A 24,549-nucleotide genomic window follows, 5' to 3' on the forward strand; every position below is an offset into this window, starting at 1 on the left:
GGACCGTTGAACAGCCCTAATCTTGGCCATCCATCTTCACCAAACAAGAGCCCTTAATAGAACTTATGGACTTATATGTATATGATGGACTTACATGATCTCTCTCTCTCTCTCTCTCTCTCTCTCTCTCTCTCTCTCTCTCTCTCTCTCTCTCTCTCTCTCTATATATATATATATATATATATATATATATATATATATATATATATATATATATATATATAGGGGAGTTCTAATGAGTCCACCCCCAAATATAAGTCCCTAAGTCCTTTTGTTAGCCATTGGATTAGGAAAAATCAATGGATGAGATTAAGAGGCTCTTTAGTACAAAAAAATATAAAAAAGAAAAATTAATTAGATAGAGCACACTTTTTATTCTACCAAGACTGATTACGTTGCAATCATAATTACAACTGTCATCACTTTATTTTATTTTCTCACGCATAACAACTTAAACCCTTTCTTCTTCCTTTTGATTTCATCTTCATTCGTGCAAACCCTTTCTTCTTCCTTTTTTTTTCACATTCATTCGTGCAAACTGTTCCATCTTATTCCTTTTGATTTCACCTTTTGTTTTCTCAAGCACACCGTTTGTTCCTAATCCTGTCTCGGCTTCGTTGAACAACAACTTATCAGTAACATAATCATATCCTTTATTTTCTTCATCAACATGTCTTGTATGGATATTGTAGCAGTGGAGAATGGTAAGTTAGTTTTTATCTTTCCGCTTCTTTGTTTAATTTTTTTTTCTTTACTTTGTTTTTTGAAGATACAGTTGAAGCAGTTGATCTAAATTTGTATGTGTTTTTTATTCTCTGTATTTTTTTTAGTAAATTAGTTTTTATCTTTCCGCTTCTTTGTTGAAGATTCTTATTGTAATGTAATATAGGATTTCGTTAATGATCATTGTAGGCACTTGAAAGTAGGTTGTACGGTTGTTGTCTGCAACAATTTGTGATGTTGTTGAAGTTTTTGGTCTGAGGAATTACAGTTGGAAAGATTGAGTTAGGCGTTGATTTTTGTGTTTTCTGTTTTTTTATTAAAGTGTAGTTGTAGATTGTAATAAAGTTTCATTTTTTATGTATTACAGTTTCACTAATCACAGTTGAAGTAACTAAATCACAAAGTTTCAGTTTTTGTATTTTAAGGTTTCAAAAATTCCCGTCAGAATTACATATTTTGGGCGTTTGAGAAAATTTCAGGTTTGATTATTAAAGTGTGATTAAGTTTAGGTATTAAAGTTTCATCAAAAGTGAATTAAAGTTTTAGTAGTTTGAGTTAAAGTTACTAATTCATGTTAACTGAATTCTAGTCTGATCTGGAAAAAAGAGTAGTATTAAAGTTTCAGAAGTAGAGAGTTGAAGTTTTGTACAATATTATTAAAGTTATAAATTACAAACTGATTGTAAAAGTATGAAAGTACAGAATCAAAGTTCCAGAAATCCTATTTAAGTTAGTTTATTGTTTGATATTGTTCAGTGACAGATGATGGTACACCAAAAGCACCTGTTACAGAGGAGGAATTCTGTAGGCAGGTGGAAGATGTTTTTACACCGTATGTCGGAATGCAGTTTGGGGACATTGAGGAAGCTATTACTTTTTATAATGTGTACGCACTTGTTACTGGATTTGATGTGCGTAAGTACACGACAAAGAAGTGGCGTGATGGCACTATAAAATCGAAGCTTCTGGTGTGTAACAGGGAAGGTTTCACTCCAACAATTAAGGAGAACATAAGTAATGAGGGGAATGAGGTGAAGCAGGAAAGGAGAACTAAGTTAAAGAGAATGGGGTGCAAGGCTAGAATTAGGTTATTTTTTAAGAAAGGTGTCTTATTAGTAGACCAATTTCACGAGGGGCTTAATCATGAGCTTGTATCTGTCAAAGATAGAGAGTTTCAGAAGTTATCGAAAAACATTTCGAAGTTTCACATGGGTTTGATTGTCGCAAATTCAAGGGTGAGTAAACTGAAATTATTTATACATCTTTAAATGTTTGTTGATGTTCTTATGCAGTCTTGGTGTTAAAGTGATGAATATACTGAGATAAAGCTTCACAATTAGTGAATTGAAGTTTCAGAAAACAGTATTAAAATTACACTTTCTGTGGAAAAGGTTTGATCATTAAAGTTTTGTAATCAGTGGATTATAGTTTCGTAATTTGTTGTTAAAGTGTACGGAAATTTAAAACTGGAGTACAAAAAAAGGAAAATATTAAAGTTTCAGAATTTGTGAATTGATGTTTCAGAAAATGGTATTAAAGTTACAATTTCTGTCGAAAGAAGTTTGGTCATTAAAGTTTTGTAGGCAGTGAATTAAAGTTCCGTAATTTATTGTTAAAGTTTCAGCTAGGACATGGTTTCTTTGTTACAGTGATGAATTAAAATTAGTTTTTATCTTTCCGCTTCTTTGTTAAAGTGATGAATATACTGAGAGTAAGCTTCAAACTGAATGCGTATAGTAGTAATTCGTAGTACATTTATGTGAAGTTTTGTAAATGTTCGTTGTTGTTATAATGAACTCTTCTAGTAAACTGTTAAACTCACAATTTTTAAAATTTCGTTTTTTTGGTTGTCTTTGTAGCTAAATATTGGAGCAACAAAGACTTACAGAATGTGTAAGGAGCTTGTTAAGGGTTTTTAGAATATTGGAGCTAGTTTGAATGACTTCAAGAATTTCCAAAGACACATTAAGTGTTTCGTTCACGAGAGGGATGGACAGCTTTTTATTGATCGTTTTAAGAGCATGGCAGAAACTCAGCCAGGTTTTTACTTCGACTATGATGTGGACTCAGATGGTAGCCTGCGTAGGGCAATTTGGGCTGATGGTATTGCTAGGAGGAACTATGCCGCCTTTGGTGATGCTGTTTCTTATGACCCTACCTACTCGACAAACAAGTACTCAATGGTTTTCACCCCATTCACTGGTGTTGACAACCATAAACGATCCGTAACCTTTTGTTGCGCAATTATTGCAAAAGAAAATCATGAATCGTTTAAGTGGGTATTTGATAGGTTTCTCATTGCAATGGGGGGTAAGGAACCAGAGTATTTAATAACCGATCAGGATCCGGGAATTATGAAAGCTTTTCCCCTTGTTTTCAAGACAGCAAGACATAGGTTTTGTATGTGGCATATTATGAATAAGGTGCCTACTAAGTATGGTAGCTCGCGAGCTGATTACCAGGATTTCTTGAAGAAATTAAATGCTATCATATGGGACGAGGATCTTGAAGCGGAGGAGTTTGATGGTAAGTGGTTAGAAATAATGGATCAACATATAGTTGGTGATGTTGAGTGGTTTGTTGACTGCTACTCTATAAGGAAGCAGTGGGTGATGGCCCATTGTAAGGACTTGAATATGGGCGCTGTAATGAGGACGACGCAGAGGTCAGAGAGTGAGAACAGTTTTTTTAAGCGGTTTGAGTACAAATCTGGTACTTTGGTAGAGTTTTGGATGCGCTTTGAAAGTGCTATGGAACAACAAAGACACAATACAAAGAGACTTGACAACGAAAACCGACAATCAAACCCTAAACTGTCTACTAAGTTGGCAATAGAGAGTGACGGGGCAAGGGTTTACACACATGACGTGTTTGAGGAGTTTCAAAAGGAGGTGAAGTACTCCACTGATACATGTAGTTGCAAGGGTTTTGTGGTATTGGGTAACTTAGAGGTCAGTACCGTGATGGATGCAGAGAGAAGCCGTAATTTTGAAGTTCAGTTTAACCCAGGTATGATTGTGTTTGGAGTTTATTTTATCAACAAGTAATAAAGTGTAACTCTGTAAATTATAAAGTTTGCTAAAAGTGTAAAAAAGTGTAAAACCATGTTAATGTTCATTATTCACCTACTGATACAGTTTTTGAAATTATAAAGTTGTAAACAGTGCACTTAAAGTTAAATTTTTTTGTTTGTTAGAAACTATGTTAATGTTGGTTGTATCCATGTTTCCTTCGAATTAATAAAGTTATAAACCGTGAACGTAAAGTTAATTTTTTTTTTTTTATGATAACACAGGTACACTCGAGGCGAGATGTACGTGTAGACTGTTTGAGCGTAGGGGACTGCTATGCAGACATATAATTTGGATTTATTCAAGCAATAGTGTAAAAATAATTCCGGAATATGCAGTTGCCAGGAGATGGACGAAAGATGCTGTGAGGGGAACTGAGTGCGTTTATGACGGGGAGGAAATTGTGGACATGGATATCATCGACGCAAAACAGCTTGAGATGACGAAACTGTGGTCAGAAGTTTATGAGACCGTTGGATTACTTGGTGGCAGAGATAAGGGAGATGTTGAGAGCCTTTCAAAACTAATTAGAGACTTTCGGGAAAAGCTATTATTATCGAACAGGAACCGAGTAAAAAGAAGAAATGGAAAAATTACTTGGCTGTAAAGCAACTAAGGAGATCACTATACTACCACCTAAGTATTCGAAAAATAAGGGTAGTGGGAAAAGGTTATTGTCTAGGAAGTCGAAGGCGATTGCAATTGCAAGTAAGCCGAAACGGATGTGCAATAATTGCAAGCAAATGGGGCACCACGACAAGAGGAACTGCCCAACCCGTTTGCAGAGAGTCCACCACAATTGCAAGAATCAAGTGAAGAAGAACAGGAGGAGGAGGAGGACGAAGAGGACGAAGAGGAGAAAGAGGAGGGGGAAGAAGAGGATGCATCAGACGAATAGATTTTTATGGCTTAGGAGTTGGAAAATATTTCAGTACTGTTTAATTGATTTTTATGGCTTAGGAGTTGGAAAACATTTCAGTACTGTTTAAATGTATCTTTTGCATTTAACGTTTGTAGTCTGAAGGTTTTATTATATTTTGTGGGAGGTTAAGAAATACTTTGATTTAAAGTGACTAAATTTGTTAATTGAAATTTCAGAAAACAGTATATTGTAGTTTCAGGAAACAGTACTAAAGTTTTGTAATCAGTGAATTAAAGTTTGGTTATTTGTTTTTAAAGTGTACAAAAATTTAAGACTGGATTACAAAAAAAGAAAAATATTAAAGTTTCAGAATTTGTGACTTGAAGTTTCAGAAAATGGTATTAAAGTTTCAATTTCTGTCGAAAAAAGGTTGATCACTAAAGTTTTGTAGTCAGTGAATTAAAGTTGCGTAATTTGTTGTTAAAGTTTAAGAAAATAAAAAATTGGAGTACCAAAAAAGTAAGTATTAAAGTTTCAGTATTTGTGAATTGAAGCTTCAGAAAATAGTATTAAAGTTTCAATTTCTGTCGAAAATATTTTGATCATTAAAGTTTTGTAATCAATGAATTAAAGTTTCGTAATTTGTTGTTAAAGTGTACGAAAATTTAAAACTGGAGTACAAAAAAAGAAAAATATTAAAGTTTCAGAATTTGTGAATTGAAGTTTCAGAAAATGGTATTAAAGTTTCAATTTCTGTCGCAAAAAGTTTGATCACTAAAGTTTTGTAGTCAGTGAATTAAAGTTGCGTCATTTGTTGGTAAAGTTTACGAAAATAAGAAATTTAGTACAAAAAAATAAGTATTAAAGTTTCAGTATTTGTGAATTGAAGTTTCAGAAAATGGTATTAAAGTTTCAATTTCTGTCGTAAAAAGTTTGATCATTAAAGTTTTGTAATCATTGAATTAAAGTTTTATAATTTGTTGTTAAAGTTTACGAAAATTTAAAACTGGAGTACAAAAAAGAAAAATATTAAAGTTTCAGAATTTGTGAATTGAAGTTTCAGAAAATGGTATTAAAGTTTCAATTTCTGTCGCAAAAAGTTTGATCACTAAAGTTTTGTAGTCAGTGAATTAAAGTTGCGTCATTTGTTGGTAAAGTTTACGAAAATAAGAAATTTAGTACAAAAAAATAAGTATTAAAGTTTCAGTATTTGTGAATTGAAGTTTCAGAAAATGGTATTAAAGTTTCAATTTCTGTCGTAAAAAGGTTGATCATTAAAGTTTTGTAATCATTGAATTAAAGTTTTATAATTTGTTGTTAAAGTTTACGAAAATTTAAAACTGGAGTACAAAAAAGAAAAATATTAAAGTTTCAGAATTTGTGAATTGAAGTTTCAGAAAATGGTATTAAAGTTTCAATTTCTGTCGAAAAAAGTTTGATCACTAAAGTTTTGTAGTCAGTGAATTAAAGTTTGGTAATTTGTTGTTAAAGTGTACGAAAATTTAAGATTGGAGTACAAAAAAAGAAAAATTTTAAAGTTTCAGAATTTGTAACTTGAAGTTTCAGAAAATGGTATTAAAGTTTCAATTTCTGTCGAAAAAAGTTTGATCATAAAAGTTTTGTAGTCAGTGAATTTAAGTTGCGTAATTTGTTGTTAAAGTTTAAGAAAATAAAAAATTGGAGTACAAAAAAAGTAAGTATTAAAGTTTCAGTATTTGTGAATTGAAGTTTCAGAAAATGGTATTAAAGTTTCAATTTCTGTCGAAAAAAGTTTGATCATTAAAGTTTTGTAGTCAGTGAATTAAAGTTGCGTAATTTGTTGTTAAAGTTCACGAAAATAAAAAATTGGAGTACAAAAAAAGTAAATATTAAAGTATCAGTATTTGTGAATTGAAGTTTCAGAAAATGGTATTAAAGTTTCAATTTTTGCAGAAAAAAGCTTGATCACTAAAGTTTTGGAGTCAGTGAATTAAAGTTGCGTAATTTGTTGTTAAAGTTGACGAGAACTAAAGTTTCATAATCAGTGAATTAAAGTTTTGTGATTTGGTGTTAAAGTTAACAAGTGAAAATTTGATGTGATCAAATATTTTGAGTATTACAGTTACTTGAGCACCGAACCAATGTTTCGTAAAATAGGGTTAAAATTACCAATAGAAATTCTGTTGGAAAAAAAACAAGATGAGTAATAAAGTTACACGGGCACTGAATTGGAGTTTCAGAAAACATGGTTAAAGTTACGAAACTTAAATAGCCTTATCATCCGGAATATTCAAAAGTCATGAATTATCATTCAAGACTAGTTACATATCAAAAGAGAGACGAATACATGTTATTTTTAATTTGTAGGCATAATCTTCGCAATCTTACGCCTAGCATATACAATTTTCCATAAGCTTTCTTTTTCCGCAACAAATTTGTCCACCTCCGCAAAACTTCTTTTCGGATTTTGTTCATATCAGCTAGGACAAGGGTAGCTGCAAGTTGGATAACCAGATAGCGCCTGTTAACCTTCCGCACAAGGTCTCCGTGCTCGAATGGGGAACCCTCGTAGAATAACATATGCATCATGGTGAATAAGCCGGACTCAAGAGAATTTGGCCTCGGAGACTGCCATGTAAATACAACCTGACGGTGGTCAAAAGTTGCAACCTTCTGTGCTCCGGACACTTTTCTTGATTCCAAGTAATCGCTCATTGCACTAGTCTACAAATATTTCAAAGTACTCGTAAATTAAATTAGAAATTAGGTCATCTAAATTTAAATAGAGAAAAGAGAAGGAAACTTACAATTATACGAGACACCTTGAATATGTCTGACTTTGTAGTATCAGTATAAAAGACATTGTCAAGTACATCGACAGTATTTGAGTTGAAGTTGATACATATGCAAGCAAAATGATCGTCGACATTAACCGGTACGAAAATGTAGTTTGCCTCCAAGTTAAACGTCTCCCCACAGTCATTTATGAACAAATTCCATATATGGTAAAGGTTATCGTACTGGTTATCATTAGGCGTTCCCTCGTTTTGGCTGTCCAAAGAGTCTCTCATTACCACGTCCCGCATCAAATTAATGGTACAACTCAGAGATTATGGTTATGGTAAAGGTTATCATAATCGCTCATTGCACTAGACTACAGATATTTCAAAGTACAGCTTTGAATTTTATATTAAAAACGATGAAGTTACAATGGCCGTGTCATGTAAAACATCTAAATATCGTGTTATAAGTAGATATAAGATGCATACAGTATGACGTAAACCGAGGAAAGCCATCCTTGCAACCTCATTGTCCTCTGACTCTATCCGATTCAACACTTGGACCAAAGATTCAATTACTCTTGTTGACATTTTTGATTCCGGAAGCATTGACATTATGTCATCCCGACATAGCATGGCATTACGCCCATAATCTGCTAGGTGTTCCCTACAATGATAATATATTAGTTGACCGATACAGCTTACATAATCAAGTAAAAAAGCTTGGTTAGATCGAGAACTTCGGCTTGCCTAGGGTCCAAGTTGTTGTCGTCCAGGAAGCAGTAGTCTGCAACATGCTTTCTTCTATTCGGCACATCTTTCAGTAATAATTGGTTGCTTCGCAGAGTCTTCGAAATAACAAGGGTGCTTAAATCAGCAACACCACAATCAAGGGAGCACCCAAGACCATCCCCCTTCCCCCGAGGACGACTCTTTAAAGCAGATAGATTTGCACTGGCCGCGGAATTTGAATAAGAGGATTTAGTTTCAGCATTACTTGAGTCAGTTTTATTAGGACAAGGACGCTTAGCGGATTCAGTCTGTATGCTAGAATCAGCATTCCTTTTAGTGCGAGGGGTTTTGAAAGAATCTATACGTTCAGGCGCCGCACACGAAATACTTTCATCATCTCTGAAGGACTTCACCCCTGATAACACTTGTTCCCTTGACTTGTTAAGGTCACTTAATACAAGGGTGGCAGCAATTTCCGCTCTGTACAAATTCATGGCATCCATGGTGCCTAACCCGCAATCAAAGGGCACACCATTATATAGCAGCATGTGAATCATCGTATACGTACCACAATTATTGGCAGAGTATCCTAGGCCTTGCCATCTAAAGATAACGTTAACGAGTTTAAACTCGCTAACTTTGGACCCTTTGCTTAACCCTTTATGCACCATATACTTGCCCATTTCATTAGCCTGTCAGTATTTTAAACTCCTCAGTCACAAAGTTTCGAATTACATGCTTACAGTGACCAAATAAAGTGTAACTTCAAGTATTCAATTGGTAACTTTAACCAAAAATTATAAAACTTTAATTCGCAGATTGGAAAACTTTAATGATCAAACTTTTTCAATAAAGTGTAACTTCAGTACTGTTTTATAAAACTTCAGTTTACTATCTGTGCAAGTTTAATACTTACTTGCTTTTGTACTCCAAATTACGAAACTTTAATTCACAAATTACAAAACTTTAATGCTCAAAACTTTTTACCATAAAGTGTAACTTTAACACTGTTTTGTAAAACTTCAATTCACTACCTCCGCAACTTTAATACTTAGTTGTTTTTGTACTACACTTTTTTTTCTAGAAACTTTAGCACAACTTTCTGAAACTTTATTATACTACTTTCATAACTTTATTTCTGTCCACATATTGGTAACTTTAAGAATGTTTTCTCAAACTTCAATTTACTAATTCTGAAACTTTAATGTCCAATTTTTTCCCACATCAAATTTATGGTTTGTAACTTTAACCATCTTGTACGAGACTTGAATTCACAAATTGTAAAACTTTCATAATAAAACCTAATTCCATTTCAAACTATGAATTAGTAACTTTAAAATGTATTGACTTACAGAGATACGTGCCACGCCTACGTAAGGCAAAATGTCAAAATCTTCACCATAGGAACGGTTATCAAGGTATTCAACCTACTGTGATAGAAAATTTATGCATGCGCAACTGTAATGTTCGCCGGCTAAAACCGGAACAAAGACCTGTGATCGCAAAAAGACGAGTATTATAAGATGTTCGATCACAAAAACACACTACAATCCATTTAAAAGCTGCTACTTTAAGTGTTATCAGTTATACAATGAAACAAGTAGGTAACATATACCAGATTAGAGTCAAGATGAAAGGGAGATCGACACTCTTCAACCCACATGTCCCATGCAGTGAATATGTCTTTACTAAGATCCAAAACTTCACCTTTTTTTTTGGCATTCCAAATTTCAACCACAGGACCCTGTCCAAGAATATGGATTACAATGACATATTATGAATAATAATGTAAAACCAAAGCGATAAATAAATGGGCACATACAATGTGGCTAAGACCAAACCAACAACGGGAAGTGGAGACTGGTGCAGTGTTCTCATTTCTGATGTGGTTGAGTAGTATAGACCAACAATCGATCACATTATTCGTGATTTGCACCCCAGGGTACAAAGATGCCATGTCCTCCCTTGTAATGCAGTAACAGTTGCTGTAAGACACAAGTTGTTCCCTAAAAAAAATAGAAATATGGATGTCAAATTCATTTCCCTATAATGGATGAAGTGAACAATAAATTAAACTTATTCAACCTATTATCTAGCTTTTGAAGTCACTTACGTTTTGCTATAGTTGTCGGACTTATAAAAGACGTAATCCATTACGTCCTTCCTCTTGCTAAAAACCGCAGTGAACAGTCTCTTGTTGCGGCACATTATCTCTGACACTAATAGTTGTTCTGGATTAGGTGACCCGCAGTCAATAGAGCAGCCGAGGTTTTCAGGGACAACAGCCAATACATGACAGCTAGGTTTTTGAGTGAAGTAAAAAAGGATGGTGTTCACTGTCAGTTTGCGGAACGTAAATTGAACGAGATGCACTATTTCCTTGCTCAACCCCTGCCACCATATCCCCTCCAGATAACGCCTCGACATCAATTTTTGACTCTCGCAGATCTCGTAAAACCGAATGTACTTCAGCAGTAGAATAAACCTGAGCGGACCCAATCATTTGGGTAATAGACTCGTGAAGAACCTCTCCTTTTTTAACAGCAGGGCCATCAAGTGCTTCCGTAACAGCCACTTGTACCAGCACCTTATCTACGGTCTCATTATTTTCAACGACGGAAGAAGTATTTTTGTTGATAAAATTATGTGGTGAATAGTTTCCAGGGACCTCATCAGCAGATAAATGTACCTCCTCAACAACCCTTTCCTCCGGCCCGTATATCTCATTAACTTCCTGGGTAGTATAGAAATCATTTGTCCCCAAATTAAGGAATGATGAATCTTCATTCAGCGAAACATCCAGTTGATTATCTTTCTTTCCAGCTGAATCAAAGGAACCGTCACCAGCTTGCTGAATATTTCGGAAATCATCTTCCTTACTATTTTGACTGCTCACTGGTGCTTCCTGAAAAACGGGTGCTTTATCCACCAAATCTTTCATTCGATGTGATAGATCAGCTACTTGAGCAACATGTTGATGAAGTGAATCAGATTCAAAGAATGCTTGTGTGGATTGTGACGGGACAAAGAAAGTTGGATAGGTCTGTGGAGTGGTTAGACGTCTAATCCTTGAGGTCAAGTCCGAGTACCATGCATGGAAGACAATTGCGTTCATTGCATCTTTAAATAGAGCTCATGCACATCCTACAGATGCAACACATGATACCAACTATCAATAAAAAAACATGTTATCTAAATTTTTCCCAATTCAAATTTATGGTTTGTAACTTTAACCATCTTGCACGAAACTTTAATTCACAAATTGTATAAAAGCTTCAAGTTATTATCTACACAAGTCCAATTAAAAAAGAATATTTAGACAGAATAAGAAAAGAAAATATTGACTTACATCCACGGCTCTAGCTCGCAATTCCTTGTCATCCTCAACACCAGAAGGTAGTTGAATCTGAATGAACTTCATATCGGAAGGTATGTCCGACGTGAGACGGCAATAATAATTGAGGGGTATCGGTACCAATGATCCGATTTGGCTTATAGGAAGGTTGAAGGCATCGGGGATAAATCACGATTGAAAATTTCGACGCCCAAAGACCCACCAATCGGCCGCCGTCTAACCTCTCGGTAATACTCTGGTCATCCCAATGTTTTATCAATGGGAGGTCATGACTTAAAACTTTACCACGAAAGTCAAACCTCGGAAATATGCAATCATAAGAAAAGGGATACAAACGCAAAGCACGTGATGGGTTTCCGAGATTCGAGACCAAAGAAGAACCATACTATCTAACACATATGAACACCAATCAAATTGATTAATGAGACTTACGTCTTCAACTGCCGATAGAAGCTTCATGTCAAACCCGTTTGTTGTAGGGGCTAAGAATGTCCCCATACTGAATAACACAAACAACCTGCAGAATGTGTCTCCCCCCTCTTCATCTGCCTCAATATCTTTTAATATCTTCCCTAAGGGAATAGGATCAGCACTTTTTGTCACTCCGTATTTCTTCCTCCACCGATCCTTCAGTTGCTTAATTACAAGCTCATCCGCCTCCTTCTTACGACCAGTAGGTACTAGTTGGAGTTCCTTAGGACCGAGAGGTAACATGAAGCAATCATGTACATCATGCTTAGTCAACAGGAACTCTTTTAATTGAAAGTCAGCGGGCCTAAACACATAGCTGCCATCGTTAAAAGCATCATAAAAAAGCCGTACATGTTCAACAGGGAACTTTTTGAGCCTCATCTCGAGCAGCCCCTCAAACCCAATTCTCTTCAATGCTTCTCGCTGCCTATCATTCAGCTCTGAAATCAATTTCAAAAGCTTGTGACACTTGCATTTAACAACTATCGAGGGGGTAGAATTAGCAACAGGTATGACTATCGAGGATTTTGAATCAGCAACAGGTTCTATTGTCGATGGAGCTGAATCAGCAACAGGCTTCACAATTTCATCTTTACCAGCAAAAGCAACATTCATAATCCAGAGTCTTATATACAATATACAATGAAGCATACATTAATTGAATGCTTAATTGAAATTAAAATTGAAATAGTTAAAAAAATATATCATTGCAGTTACATAATCAACAAATTAAAGTTATAATTAGGGAAAATGTTACACACTGCATAAAATACTAAAGTTAAAGATAGACAAAGCACTCAAAAAATCAACATTGCAAGATTGCAATTCAAAAATTAAAGATAGACAAAGCACTCAAAATCAACATTGCAAGATTAATTGAAGTCATCAAAATTGCTAAAGTTACAGAAATAGATCATTGAAGTTTCATAAACATTCCAATGCAAAAAAAGGAACCCGTTTGATGTAAGGGCACTCAACATGATGAACTGATTAGGGTTAAACTTTCCACTACACAAATTACAAATACAAAGAGCAATCAAAACCCTAATTTGACCGATTAATTGAGGTTATCAAAATTGATACAGTTACACAAATAGATCATGGCAGTTTCATACTCATAATTATATGAAATGGGTATAAATAATGGTTAAAAAAATACAAAGGTAAACTTTATAATAAGCAGATAATTATTGAAGGTGAAAAAACTAACAATCGATTGCGATTTGATACTAAGCAAATTGATTTTATGGAAAAGTGAAGTAAAATGAGGATAAAGAGAAAAATACCCGAAGGATGCGAAAGATGATTGATTTGCGATAAAAAATGAAGAATATCAAGTTGATTTTCTGGAAAATGGGTAGAAAATGATGAAGAAGTTGAGTAACATTAGGTAGCTGAAGAGACAGAGGGAGAAGAATGAACCGCGAAAAATGAGAGAGATGAGAGAAACAAACGTTTTTTTTTCTGAAAATGAATTTTAGAAAATTGAAAAAGTGTTAACGTGGGGAATTGGGTAAAATTGCATGATTAATGTTGCATGAGGAAGTGGATGTGTGCTTAAAATCTCAGCCATTCATTTCTTAAGATCTAAGGGCTAAGAATTGGACTTATGGACTCACTTAAGGGAAGGGGACTCATTTGAACCCAATTCTATATATATATATATATATATATATATATATATATATTTAGGATCCGGTGAGAACGACCACTCGGTGAGAACGGTGAGAACGACTCTCATCCCTTAGATGGGAGTAAAATCAGTGGTTGATATTAAATCTACAAATTTAATTAATACTCCCCTGTTAGAATTCCCCCTATTACCTCCCGACTATTTTGTATAAATACAACTCCAATCACATATTGACAATCTCATTTCCTCTTAATTTACCATTGTTAACGAGAACAACTAAGCACACATACTACCATCTCCTTCTCCATAATTAAGCAGCAGCCCAAATTCACCATTGTTAATCACAAAAGCTTAAACTCGTACTCATCATGAACGCCCTTCATCCATGGTCGCCGGCAAATACTCGTTCCGTCTCCCAACAATGACCTCAATCGACGCCGGCGAACAATTGTGTCCCTGTCTCTTTTTCTCTTATCACGTTTTCTCTATCGCTCTACCGTCGTTTCTCTTCTTTCTCATTGCAACCATCATCACTGTCCTCTCCTCAATCCACGACCACAAATAATCAACGACGGCGACCCGTCGCTGAACACTCTTCCTCTTCGTCGCTGTGGATGCGCCTACGTCAGGCCAAAACTTAGGGATGACCTCGTCAATTAACCTGGAATCCGAGATCGTGGAATGGTTCAGACGAGAGTAGGGCATGGTTTATCGACGCCGGAACTTGTCGCAGGTGATGGTGCGGTGGTAGTCATATCATGGTGGTTATTAATTTGATTTTTGGTAAATTAGGTTTTGTAATTTGGGATTTTTTTTATTGAATTTGTAATTTTGTAATTTGGTCTGCTTTTTGTATATTCTAGTATCGTTAATCGTTATACACGTGTATCTAGAATAATATTTTACGTATCTAGAATAATAATTTACGTATCTAAATAGTTTGTACTTTTTGTATCATATGTGAAGGAAAATGTATCTAGAATGGAAAAAACTGTATTTACACTATTATAAAATGTATCTAGAATTCAGGTAAAAAACGTATCTATGATAGTATATACATTAAAATACATCACATATACACTTTTTATCAAATCTCGGATACATTTTTTATCATTATAGGTACACTTTTACATAAATTCTAGATACATTTTATAACAATGTAGATACATTTTTTTTTGTTCTAGATACGCTTATTTCCAAATTACGGTTGATGTATTTAACAACATAATTAAAGTATCTAATAATATTTTTAATGTATCTAAAAACGAATACACCCTAATTATATTTATTTATGATATATAAAACCACAATTTTAGACTCCAGTAAACTATAGGTGCACCATTTCCAAACCAAAGTTGCAAAAAGTGATACATGAAACCCGACATATACTTTTCCGTGACCAGATTTTACTGCATTCAAACGGTGGTTCTTTGTTGTAGGTCAGATTTTACTCCACTGATCAATGAAATGTTGGATTATTCTATTGACTCTGGGCTATAGCATTTCCCTGAATGTATCTTCTGATACAAACTGTAGTCCACTATTAACTCAGAAGAATAATTTTACTCTTGAACTTATTTAATAAAACAGCTCTCGACGAAAACAAAATAAGACGAAAACCCGTCTTTCGTGTAAATGTGCAAATGCCTCTCTGATCAAACAGAAGTCATACCAAGCACTAAATTCCCAAGGTTGTAATAACCAGTTTCCATTAGCCTGCCAGAGTTTCTTATGGACAATAAGTCGAGTACATTAACCGAACCATGAGAAAGGGGGCAAGGGTGGTTCATTCATGGGATTCAAATCATCGTTTCTATTTCTCTCATGACCAACATGCCCAACAATTGAGGCGTGGCCAAGGAACGGGGGCAATGGTGGTTCATCCATGACATTCGAATCATCTTGTCTATTTTCATGGTGAGTAATATGCCGAGCAATTGAGACGGCGTGTCCACAAAATGGTGGTGCATCATCCATGGCATTCGAATCATCTTGTCTGTTTTTATTGTGTGAATTATGTTGGGTAACTTAGCCGCTTCCAGAACCCAGGGAGAAGGGCAAGAACGGTTCATGTGGTCCTGTTTTATTGTCGGCAATATGCTTAGTGTATATCGTTTCTAAATTGATGTGTTTCCAAGCATTTTTATTGTATCTACTACACTGAGCTCCGTCACAGAACGTCGTTTTGTCACCGTCGGCAGTTCGATCACTTCTCTTCCACGCCCATACCAAACTGCTAATGTAAACTAACACAATTCAATCCCACAAAATTCATCAATTAACTTAACCCATTACTCCATCAATACCTACGCCCTCAATTAAACCATGCAGTATAACCCGAAACGGCGAAATCCAAAAAAATAAACAATCAATCTTTTAACAGGATATGATAAGATCAAATAGTGATTAATAACAAACAAAAAAAATGAAGAAATGGGGGAGGGTGTACCAACAACAGCTTCGAGAAAGGAAACGCCATTGTCAAGACACATTATATTAATCTAATACTCTGTAGTAATTTAGTGTATCTATTGCTTACAATGATGTATCTCAAAGCAATTTTAGTGTACCTAGTAAGTAATTTTGCGTATCTATGTTTAGATACATTAAAATAGTGGTGAGATACATCAAAAATTAGAGTAGTTAAATTGAAATAGGCGATACGAGAAAATCTCAAAGACGGAAGGTTGTTGAGTGAATACAACCATCATACCCATTTTCGATCTGCAAATTTGTACACCCACTTTCTCTCGCCTGATTTAGCGTGCGACCAACAACAACAATTCAATCCACGACGTCAATTGAGTCATTACTCGGAGACGAAACGAATATTTGCCGTCGATTGTGGTCTGGCGGTCACCAGTGAAGGGAAGGGACGGAATAAGGGGAAAAAGTGAAGCGAAAGATACTGAAACAGTGATAGGAGAAGTCGCCGGCGTCTGGTGGTGGTCGAGGTGCTCGTCGGCATTGTCTAGCAAGTGGTGGCTGCTGTTCGTGGTGTCGCCGGCCTCTAGTGGTGATGACTGATGGTGGACGAGGATGAGATTTGGTGTGTTTGGTGATAATTTGTGTTTTGCCTTTGAGATTAAATGGCAGCTGCACGTGACTTGTTTATAAATTTTATATAGTTAACTCGTTCTCACCGTTCTCACCGAATGTTCGTTCTCTTGTCTGTTGTCCTCTTCTGTCACTTTGCGCACAATGTTAGTTATCAGAGCATTCTCTAAGCTGTACCCATATTCTCCCATAACCTGTAACACATTTCACAGAAAATTCATGACTTCCTGCATAAAGTTCCGCTCTGACTATAGTAGTTTTGACCACAGTAAAGAAGACCGTTAGCTCAAATCCTATAAAACAGGAAAACTGATGATTGCAAAAACTATATCAGAGAAAACTACTACCGCAACAATCTCACGCTAATGCTAATATGCTATAAGAGCTCTCGCGAATGCTGGGTCAAAGGAATTTTTTACGGGTTAAGGAGTCTGATTCAGAGAGTCTTACTCTACGTGACTGAATTAATAACACAGAGGCAATTTCGGACTTGAAAATTATTGATAATGAAAATTGTGTCGATGACCAAATTAGTTTTGAATTAACAAATACAAGTTTTCGGATTCATTAAAAACGGAAACAATCAGATAAACGTGAGTACCCAAAAGTAATTACCATCTGTAGCTCCTCTGATAGCGATATAGCAACCTCATATTTTCTTTCAAGTGGCTGAGTATAATTCATCTTCGGAACAATATCGCGAACCACTACAACACATATAGAATTTAGTAGAGTAAAGAAGCAAAACATAAACCATACTACAATACAAAAAGTGGGGATCATTAAGGATACCATCGAAAACATATTCCTGAATCTGTTCTCCAGGATTCATCAGTTCATAATATTCATCATCATCATTCTGTGTAGCTACACGATATTGAACCGAGCATTCAATTTCTACTTCGACATTATCCTGTGAAATAAGACTGTAATATACATCGAACTTGAGTGAAAATTCAAAGGACAATACAAATCTTAGTAATCCGTATATACCAGGGTTGTACCTTAATGCAATCAAATATTCTTTTTTTTTTTTTTTACAATTTCGAGTTATCAGAGGAAAAACCAAATCAAAGAGATGAAGAATGACAAAGATGAGAATGTAAAGGAAAAAAGTGAACCTTGGTATTGGCATGAATGGAAAGTGGGAGATAGGTGAAGGTAGAGGGAAGAATAGCAGCAAGGAATTCACCACAAAAAGGGTTAAAACAGTGAAAACCGAGTTGAGCAAATGTTTCGAAACAACCCCATCTCTCAATCACTCCAATGTTACCCAGCTCTATGCTCCCACAACACCCACAACATGGATTGCACATTACTACACTGTTTGTATTGCAGCGGTTTATAAGATATGTATCTGTATATATACAGTTTTTCTAACGGTGTGCGTATATATAATATTCACAAGAATATTAGAGGCTTGTAGAACCAGAGCTTTAGCGGGATTAAAGATAGACAGAGAAGAGATAGATGACACCACTAAGTAATCCAATTTATTGATTAAATTAAATAAAAAACGTAATCTTTTTGTTGATTAATTTAATAATTCGGGAATATTAGCCCAAGACAAATTCTCTTCCGATCAGGTCACTCATGGTCATGATGATAAAACTCCCAACTATTAATATTAATTAATATTAATATTGTTTTTTCAAAACTCCCTTATATGACGGGTTTAAAAAGATAGAAGCGGGAAAACTATACTCCGTACTTATTTCTACTCTTCACTACAACCACTATCTACCACAGAGCCCATCCCACCAACACCAGCTAATCACTGGCAGGCACCGCACATACCTGATACCACCGCCAATAATTTAACCTTCCCCACGTTCACAAATTTTGTGGTGAATAACTATTTTGGTGGCATTATGTGAGATTCATTAATTTATTATATACTTAAGGTTCTATTTAGCAACTAAGTACGCTTTAACGTGTTCTAGTTACGTTTAATTAGCTTCTAGCTACGTTTTTAAAAATTCTAGTTTTGTTATGTGCTACGATGTGTATTATGCAGATATAATAGTGGCTTGAAACACGTATTATGATTTCAACACACAAAAGTATGACACTGTTCCCTTTTATGTACCCAATGACTAAACTATCGTAATATATGCACAGTAGGTACAATTCATCTTATATATAGGTCCCTATATATGATTGTTGGATACATTAATCAAATTCGGAAGACAATAGGTCATATTCATCATTTAAATTTGCTTTAAAACTGGAAAGCATCAATTATATTACCAGATACGCCATCTTAAAACTGACACGCATCAATTATAATACCAGATACACGAATCAAACATACCTCTTCCAAGAAGGTTACGCAGCAGAAAAAAACAGACCTCCATGGGGATGTATGTAGGCTTTTTGGACGATCCCACTTGAATACATGGCAAAGCAGGGAATTTCAGCTGCATTTTGTACTTTTCTCGGAAATATTGAGCAACAAACAATTCGCTCTCTTCATTACCGAGAGAAAACCTAGCAACAAAGCAAACATATACAATGTCAGTTGTCTTTCCGATGCATTAGACTACGTAAAATTCCCCTGTTCATGGAAATAAAAAGAAAAACTGTGAAAATGTTATAATGGCTAAACAAACATACATAATTTGATTCGCTGGTTCGTTCGATATCCCGATCACTTTATAGCACTTCCTGTAGCCCATGTGCTTAGTTTCCACAGTTATGCCTCTTAAAGCCTTCTTCACCCGAGAAGGAAAAAAGTAGCTCTATTAGACTTCTAGCTTCAATGTAACTAGATAAATAGCCACCATATACCAAAGCTAAATATTAATTACCTTCAAACGAGCAGCATCATTAAGTGGCCTGGAAAGATCTCTTAACTTCACACTCTCCATCACGAATGAGGTAACACATAATGGTTTGAAGAAAGGCCGAGCAGATGAATCTACGACAAAATATAGTTGCAAAACACATCAAAATATTTTAAATTCGCATTCCCTTGAGAAATTGTTTTGCAAATCAGAAGCTGGTAAGTGTGTACCAAGAGATTAACATACCAATGTTTAGAGATAGTCCCATCTGAGTAGGCCGGATATTTTGATAGTATCCCCTCCAGAACTCAATACCATCTGCCGGATTCCCTTTGCCCAAATCCTCAGAAAAGAAAGATCTTCCAATTATAACATACCTGTTTGCCAAGAAACACAAATTCAGTAAAAAAGAATACAACGAAAACGAAAGAACACAAGTACAATTAATTTTGATTACTCTTTTAAACTCTTCGCAGCTTGAAAGACAACATCAAGAACTTGTATGGCATCTTGTGATGTTTCAGTGTTTCTCCCGGAGAGAAATTCCTTCAAATGATGGACATCAAACCTTGAAGCCAACTTTACAGAAACCTCAAATTTCCTCGATTCACTGCAAAACAAACAAAACCAGACAGTTTATGTTTATTCAGTTGCAGCCATTAGAGACTGAATGTGTCACACAAACCTGCTTGAACCTCTTTTACATCCCTGGACAACTCAACAACAAATTCTTTTGAAGTGAAGGGCAAAGGGTCAACCATGTCTCATCCGGAGAAGTTACCATAGAATCAATCCCATTTATCAACTAAAAGTGTAAACCCATTATCATCAACTCAACCCTTAAGTAAAATTCGTCTCCAACATGGACACCAGGGACATGCCCTATAGTTTTAGTAGGTTCAAAATACTTATATTTTTGCATCATCAATTTCCTAGCAATCATATCCCTCCTTTCTGACGGTTTCATAACCACGGTTCTTTCGAGTCGCCGATATACTCTCCTAAACTCTTTGAGCATCCACATTCTAGTTTCAACCGAGTTTTTCCTTTCCCTTTTATGTACCCAATGACTATACTATCTTAATATATGCACAGTAAGGTACAATTCATCTTATATATAGGTACCTATATATGATTGTTGGATACATTAATCAAATTCGGAAGACAACAGGTCATATTCATCATTTAAATTTGTCTTAAAACTGGAAAGCATCAATTATATTACCAGATACGCCATCTTAAAACTGACACGCATCAATTATATTACCAGATACACCAATCAAACATAACAAACAAGAGGGCTAAGTTATCATCTGCTTTTTTATCTGAGGACTAATAAGTATGAATTATATTACTAGATACATTAAATAAATTTAAGAAAACAACAACAGAAACCTTCAATACTATGTATCATCTGCTTTATTTATCACTGATTCTTAACAATTACTTCACTAGATACACTGACTCCAACAATTAGAAGACGATCAAAAACAAACCTTGAATGATAATGTCATATCAATTTAAAATATATTCATACCTAATTCAAAAGATATCTGTGCAACGTCATTACTAGCAGCTGGAACAATTGAATCAGTAGGATCAACCACAACACTAGATCCTTCGATTTCCATTAAATCCCTATAAATCAAGACAAAAACCAAAAACGAAAACCTTTAAAATCAAAACGGTACAAATTGACCTGTACATACATCAATTATGTGGTAAAAGTTGAAAAATTTCAGAGACGTACATCAATTACTTGAACAATTTGTATCAATTAAGACCAATTCATTGATTTTGTGGCGCTATTTACTGTGAATCGCAATTTTTTCTGGATTTTTCGCGGATTTTTTTTCCTGTGATTTAGTGAGAGAAGGTTAAGGTAGAGAGAGAAGGGAAAACGTTTGGTAAGGTTGTTTGTTTTGGGTTTTTATTTGTTTCCATCAATAATATCAGCCGTACAATTGTTTGTCGTGAGTTTGTACTTGGAAATCTCAGCCACTAGATTATATTAGAGATGAATGGTCAAGATCTAATCTTACCTGTCATATAAAATCACTGTCATTTACGTATTTTCTCTTTTTTCTAGTTGATGGGGCATATTCTGCACCCGCTGACCAAATCAACATATTGAGTGGGGTCAGAGACATCCACAGCAAGCCAATGACTTAGACATCCCAGCCGATGCAGCCTTTCGGCCTTCCAGCCTGGGTCTCGGCATGGCAACCTTCCAGCCGGGGCACATACCCGCGTACTCATATCCAAGAACCCTCGGCATGGAGTCAACCAGGCTCGCCGGCCTGCCATGGGTCCCTCGGCCGAGGGTAGATCAGTCTTTCCACCTGCTACGCCACTTGGCCCACTTGGCCACTACGTGACAAAAGGTGAAAGTCTATAAATACTCCTCAATCCTCATTGAGGAGGAGATCCGGAATCCAACCTAAGAATCACTTAAATTGGTATTATCTCTCTCATCTCTCTACAATACACGTCATCAAGCTACATACTACTTAATCACAATAAGTTCACTGACTTGAGCGTCGGAGTGAGTACGCTTGGCACAAAGCCAAGCCCTCAGTTTGCCCATTGTTGCAGGAGAGGCCGAGGAGAGCAGTCAAGGCTAGAAGAGGCATTATTCGACAAAGCTAGCGTGGTAAACAAACCTACTTCGGAATTCATACCCGGAACAATTGGCGCCGTCTGTGGGGATCGTTTTATTGGCTGCCTCCGCCTGTCCGTTGCTCTGGGGGTGGCAGACGGAGGAGTATGCAAATTTGATGCCGAGTTCTTCCAACCAGCTCATTATTGTGTCACTCCAAAATTCTCGGCCATGGTCGAACACCATGACTTGGGGTAACCCAAAACGAGTTATGACATTTTCCCAGATCACCTTTCTTACGGCCGCCGCAGCGTTTTGCAGAGCACGCCACGGCCTCAACCCATTTGGTGAAGTAGTCGACGGCGACGATTAGGAACTTTCTTCCTCCGGATGCCGTTGGAAATGGCCCTAGTAGATCCATTCCCCACTGTGCAAAGGGAAGGGGATTAAGCACTGTTGCGAGTCTCGGGAAGGTGCGTGAATCACCGGAGCGTGCATCCGATGCTTGATTGTTGCATTTTCTGGTTTTGTTTCGGAATCTTCAAGCATGGTGGGCCAGAAGTAGCCGGCTCGGAGAGCTTTGTGGGCTAGTGTTCTTGCCCCCATGTGATGTCCACAGATGCCTTCGTGTATTTCACAAGATTAGCTCGCATCGGCTGACCGACACATTTTAGGAGTGGCCTTGTCATGGACCTCCTGTATAACTCTCCTTCGAATACCAAGTACCTTGCTGCGATCCTCTTTATCTTTTGTGAGAGGTTGCGGTCCCCTGTAATTCATTTGACGCTTTATACCTCTTTATCGGAGTCATCCATGTCGTCTCGGCTTCCACGTCGCACACCATGCCGATGGTTTCGTCAATGCTTTTAGCGTTCACGATGTCCACCAAAGACGGTTCGGTGATATTCTTTATGGTTGAACGCCACTTTGAGAGAGCGTCGGCCCGGTTGTTCTCGGACACTGGGATGTGTCGCATTTTGAATGACTTCAATTTTGAGGTCTCAGCTTTTACCTTTTCCAGGTATCTTACCATCCCATCGTCCCGAGCTTCGTACTCTCCTTCGTATTGGTTAGTCACCAAGAGAGAGTCTGTTTTCAAAATGATGTGTTACGCCTCCTATGGCTCTCAAGCTAACTCAACTCCGGTTATCACCGCCTCATATTCGGATTCGTTGTTTGAGGTCGAGAAGGTAAACTTCAAAGCGTACTCGAACTCGTCCCGTTTGGGCCGATGATAAGGATGCCGGCTCCCGAGCCGTTCGTTGTGGAGGATCCATCGGTATATACCTCCCACATGCCGGGACACGATTCTTCCCGATACGTGCATTCGGCCAAGAAGTCTGCCAGTGCCTGCCCCTTTATCGAAGGCCTCGGTTTGTATTGAATGCCGAAGCCGGATAGCTCTCTCGCCCATTTGATAAGTCTGCCTGACTGTTCGAATTTTTCCAATGCTTTTTCCAACGGCTGGTCGGTTAAGACCGTCATGGGATGTGCGTCGAAGTAGGGTTTCAACTTCCTTGCGGCAACAACCACGGCAAAGGCTGCTTTTTCAATCGCGGGTAGTTTCTCTCGGCAAAACGATGTATGGGCGATAAAGTAGATTGGGTGCTGATGCTTGTTTTCTTCTCTGACGATTACGGCACTGACCGTGGCCGAGGTTACTGCTAGATATAGATATAGTGTTTCCCCCAGCGTCGGTCTGGACAGGGTCGGGAGAGTTTGCAGATGGGCCTTCAGTTGTTTGAAAGCCGTGCTCTGTTCCTCCCCCCAGCAGAAGTCTTTATTCCCTTTTAGCACTTTGAAGAATGGGGTGCTTTTGTCGGCTGACCGAGAGATAAAACGGGCAAGGGCCGCCATCCTCCCGGTCGATTATAACCTCTTTGCGATTCCTCGGCTCCGCAGTCTAGAATTGCTTGGACTTTCTCGGGATTGGCATCAATTCCCCTGGCGCTAACAAGCACGCCGAGGAATTTGCCGGCCCGGACACCGAAGTTGCACTTTGTAGGGTTAAGCTTCATCTTGTATTTCCTTAGTGAACAAAATGTCTCGTGTAAATCGGCTAGGTGCTCGCCGTCGGACTTGCTCTTGACAATAGCATCGTCGACGTAAGCCTCAATGTTTCGCCCTTTTTGATTTTGGAACACCTTGTCCACCAGTCTTGTGTAAGTCGCGCCGGCGTTTTTCAAACCAAACGGCATCATCTTGTACATGTAGGTGCCGTGTATGGTGATGAATGCGCATTTAGGCATGTCTTCCTCTGCCATGAATACCTGATGATATCCTGAAAAGGCGTCGAGCAGGCTCAGCATTGTGTAGCCTGCCGTTGCGTCTATTAAGCTATCTATTCGAGGCAAGGGATAACAATCTTTAGGACATGCTTTATTAAGATTCGTAAAATCCACACACATCCTCCACCCCCCCGATGACTTCTTCACCATTACAACATTAGCTAGCCACTCGGGGTAAGTACAAGGCATGATGAAACCTGCCTCTAATAGTTT

General features: G+C 37.0%; 3 protein-coding genes across 6 annotated transcripts; 2 read left to right on the forward strand and 1 right to left on the reverse strand.

The window, feature by feature from the left end:
- The first annotated feature begins 670 nt into the window (after positions 1-670).
- Positions 671-2,642, forward strand: LOC141607558 (putative protein FAR1-RELATED SEQUENCE 10). Its single transcript, XM_074426910.1, has 3 exons — positions 671-704; positions 1,480-1,958; positions 2,583-2,642. The coding sequence occupies exons 1-3, from the start codon at positions 671-673 to the stop codon at positions 2,640-2,642; spliced, it is 573 nt and encodes a 190-aa protein (XP_074283011.1).
- Positions 2,643-2,744: 102 nt separating this feature from the next.
- LOC141607559 (protein FAR-RED IMPAIRED RESPONSE 1-like) lies at positions 2,745-4,401 on the forward strand. Its single transcript, XM_074426911.1, has 2 exons — positions 2,745-3,732; positions 4,019-4,401. The coding sequence occupies exons 1-2, from the start codon at positions 2,745-2,747 to the stop codon at positions 4,399-4,401; spliced, it is 1,371 nt and encodes a 456-aa protein (XP_074283012.1).
- A 12,072-nt stretch (positions 4,402-16,473) lies between these two features.
- LOC141605616 (protein argonaute 5-like) lies at positions 16,474-21,345 on the reverse strand. Of its 4 annotated transcripts, none has more exons than XM_074424471.1 (10): positions 21,200-21,345; positions 20,987-21,087; positions 19,907-20,059; positions 19,696-19,826; positions 19,474-19,583; positions 19,280-19,377; positions 19,015-19,153; positions 17,456-17,576; positions 17,279-17,370; positions 16,474-16,857 (listed from the first exon to the last, which is right to left on the reverse strand). In XM_074424471.1, the coding sequence occupies exons 4-10, from the start codon at positions 19,715-19,717 to the stop codon at positions 16,735-16,737; spliced, it is 705 nt and encodes a 234-aa protein (XP_074280572.1). In that variant the 5' UTR covers positions 19,718-19,826; positions 19,907-20,059; positions 20,987-21,087; positions 21,200-21,345; the 3' UTR covers positions 16,474-16,734. The 4 variants fall into 4 exon arrangements, with proteins under 4 accessions (XP_074280572.1, XP_074280573.1, XP_074280570.1 ...); XM_074424472.1 differs by having other exon boundaries at positions 19,280-19,374; positions 20,946-21,087; XM_074424469.1 differs by having other exon boundaries at positions 20,946-21,087.
- Positions 21,346-24,549: the final 3,204 nt, after the last annotated feature.

The sequence above is a fragment of the Silene latifolia genome, chromosome 10, assembly GCF_048544455.1.
Source record: "Silene latifolia isolate original U9 population chromosome 10, ASM4854445v1, whole genome shotgun sequence".
NCBI lineage: Eukaryota > Viridiplantae > Streptophyta > Magnoliopsida > Caryophyllales > Caryophyllaceae > Silene > Silene latifolia.

Excerpts from the sequence above, each read along its gene's own strand:
- LOC141605616 (XM_074424471.1), bottom strand. The coding sequence starts at position 19,717 with ATGGGACTATCTCTAAACATTG. Across the intron at positions 19,154-19,279 it reads GAACCAGCGAATCAAATTAT|GTTTTCTCTCGGTAATGAAG; the intron begins GTATGTTTGTTT and ends CTTTGTTGCTAG. Across the intron at positions 16,858-17,278 it reads TATCAGAGGAGCTACAGATG|GTTATGGGAGAATATGGGTA; the intron begins GTAATTACTTTT and ends AATGTGTTACAG.
- LOC141607559 (XM_074426911.1), top strand. The coding sequence starts at position 2,745 with ATGGCAGAAACTCAGCCAGGTTTTTACTTCGACTATGATGTGGACTCA. Across the intron at positions 3,733-4,018 it reads TGAAGTTCAGTTTAACCCAG|GTACACTCGAGGCGAGATGT; the intron begins GTATGATTGTGT and ends ATGATAACACAG.
- LOC141607558 (XM_074426910.1), top strand. The coding sequence starts at position 671 with ATGTCTTGTATGGATATTGTAGCAGTGGAGAATG. Across the intron at positions 705-1,479 it reads TATTGTAGCAGTGGAGAATG|TGACAGATGATGGTACACCA; the intron begins GTAAGTTAGTTT and ends GATATTGTTCAG. Across the intron at positions 1,959-2,582 it reads TGATTGTCGCAAATTCAAGG|CTAAATATTGGAGCAACAAA; the intron begins GTGAGTAAACTG and ends TTGTCTTTGTAG.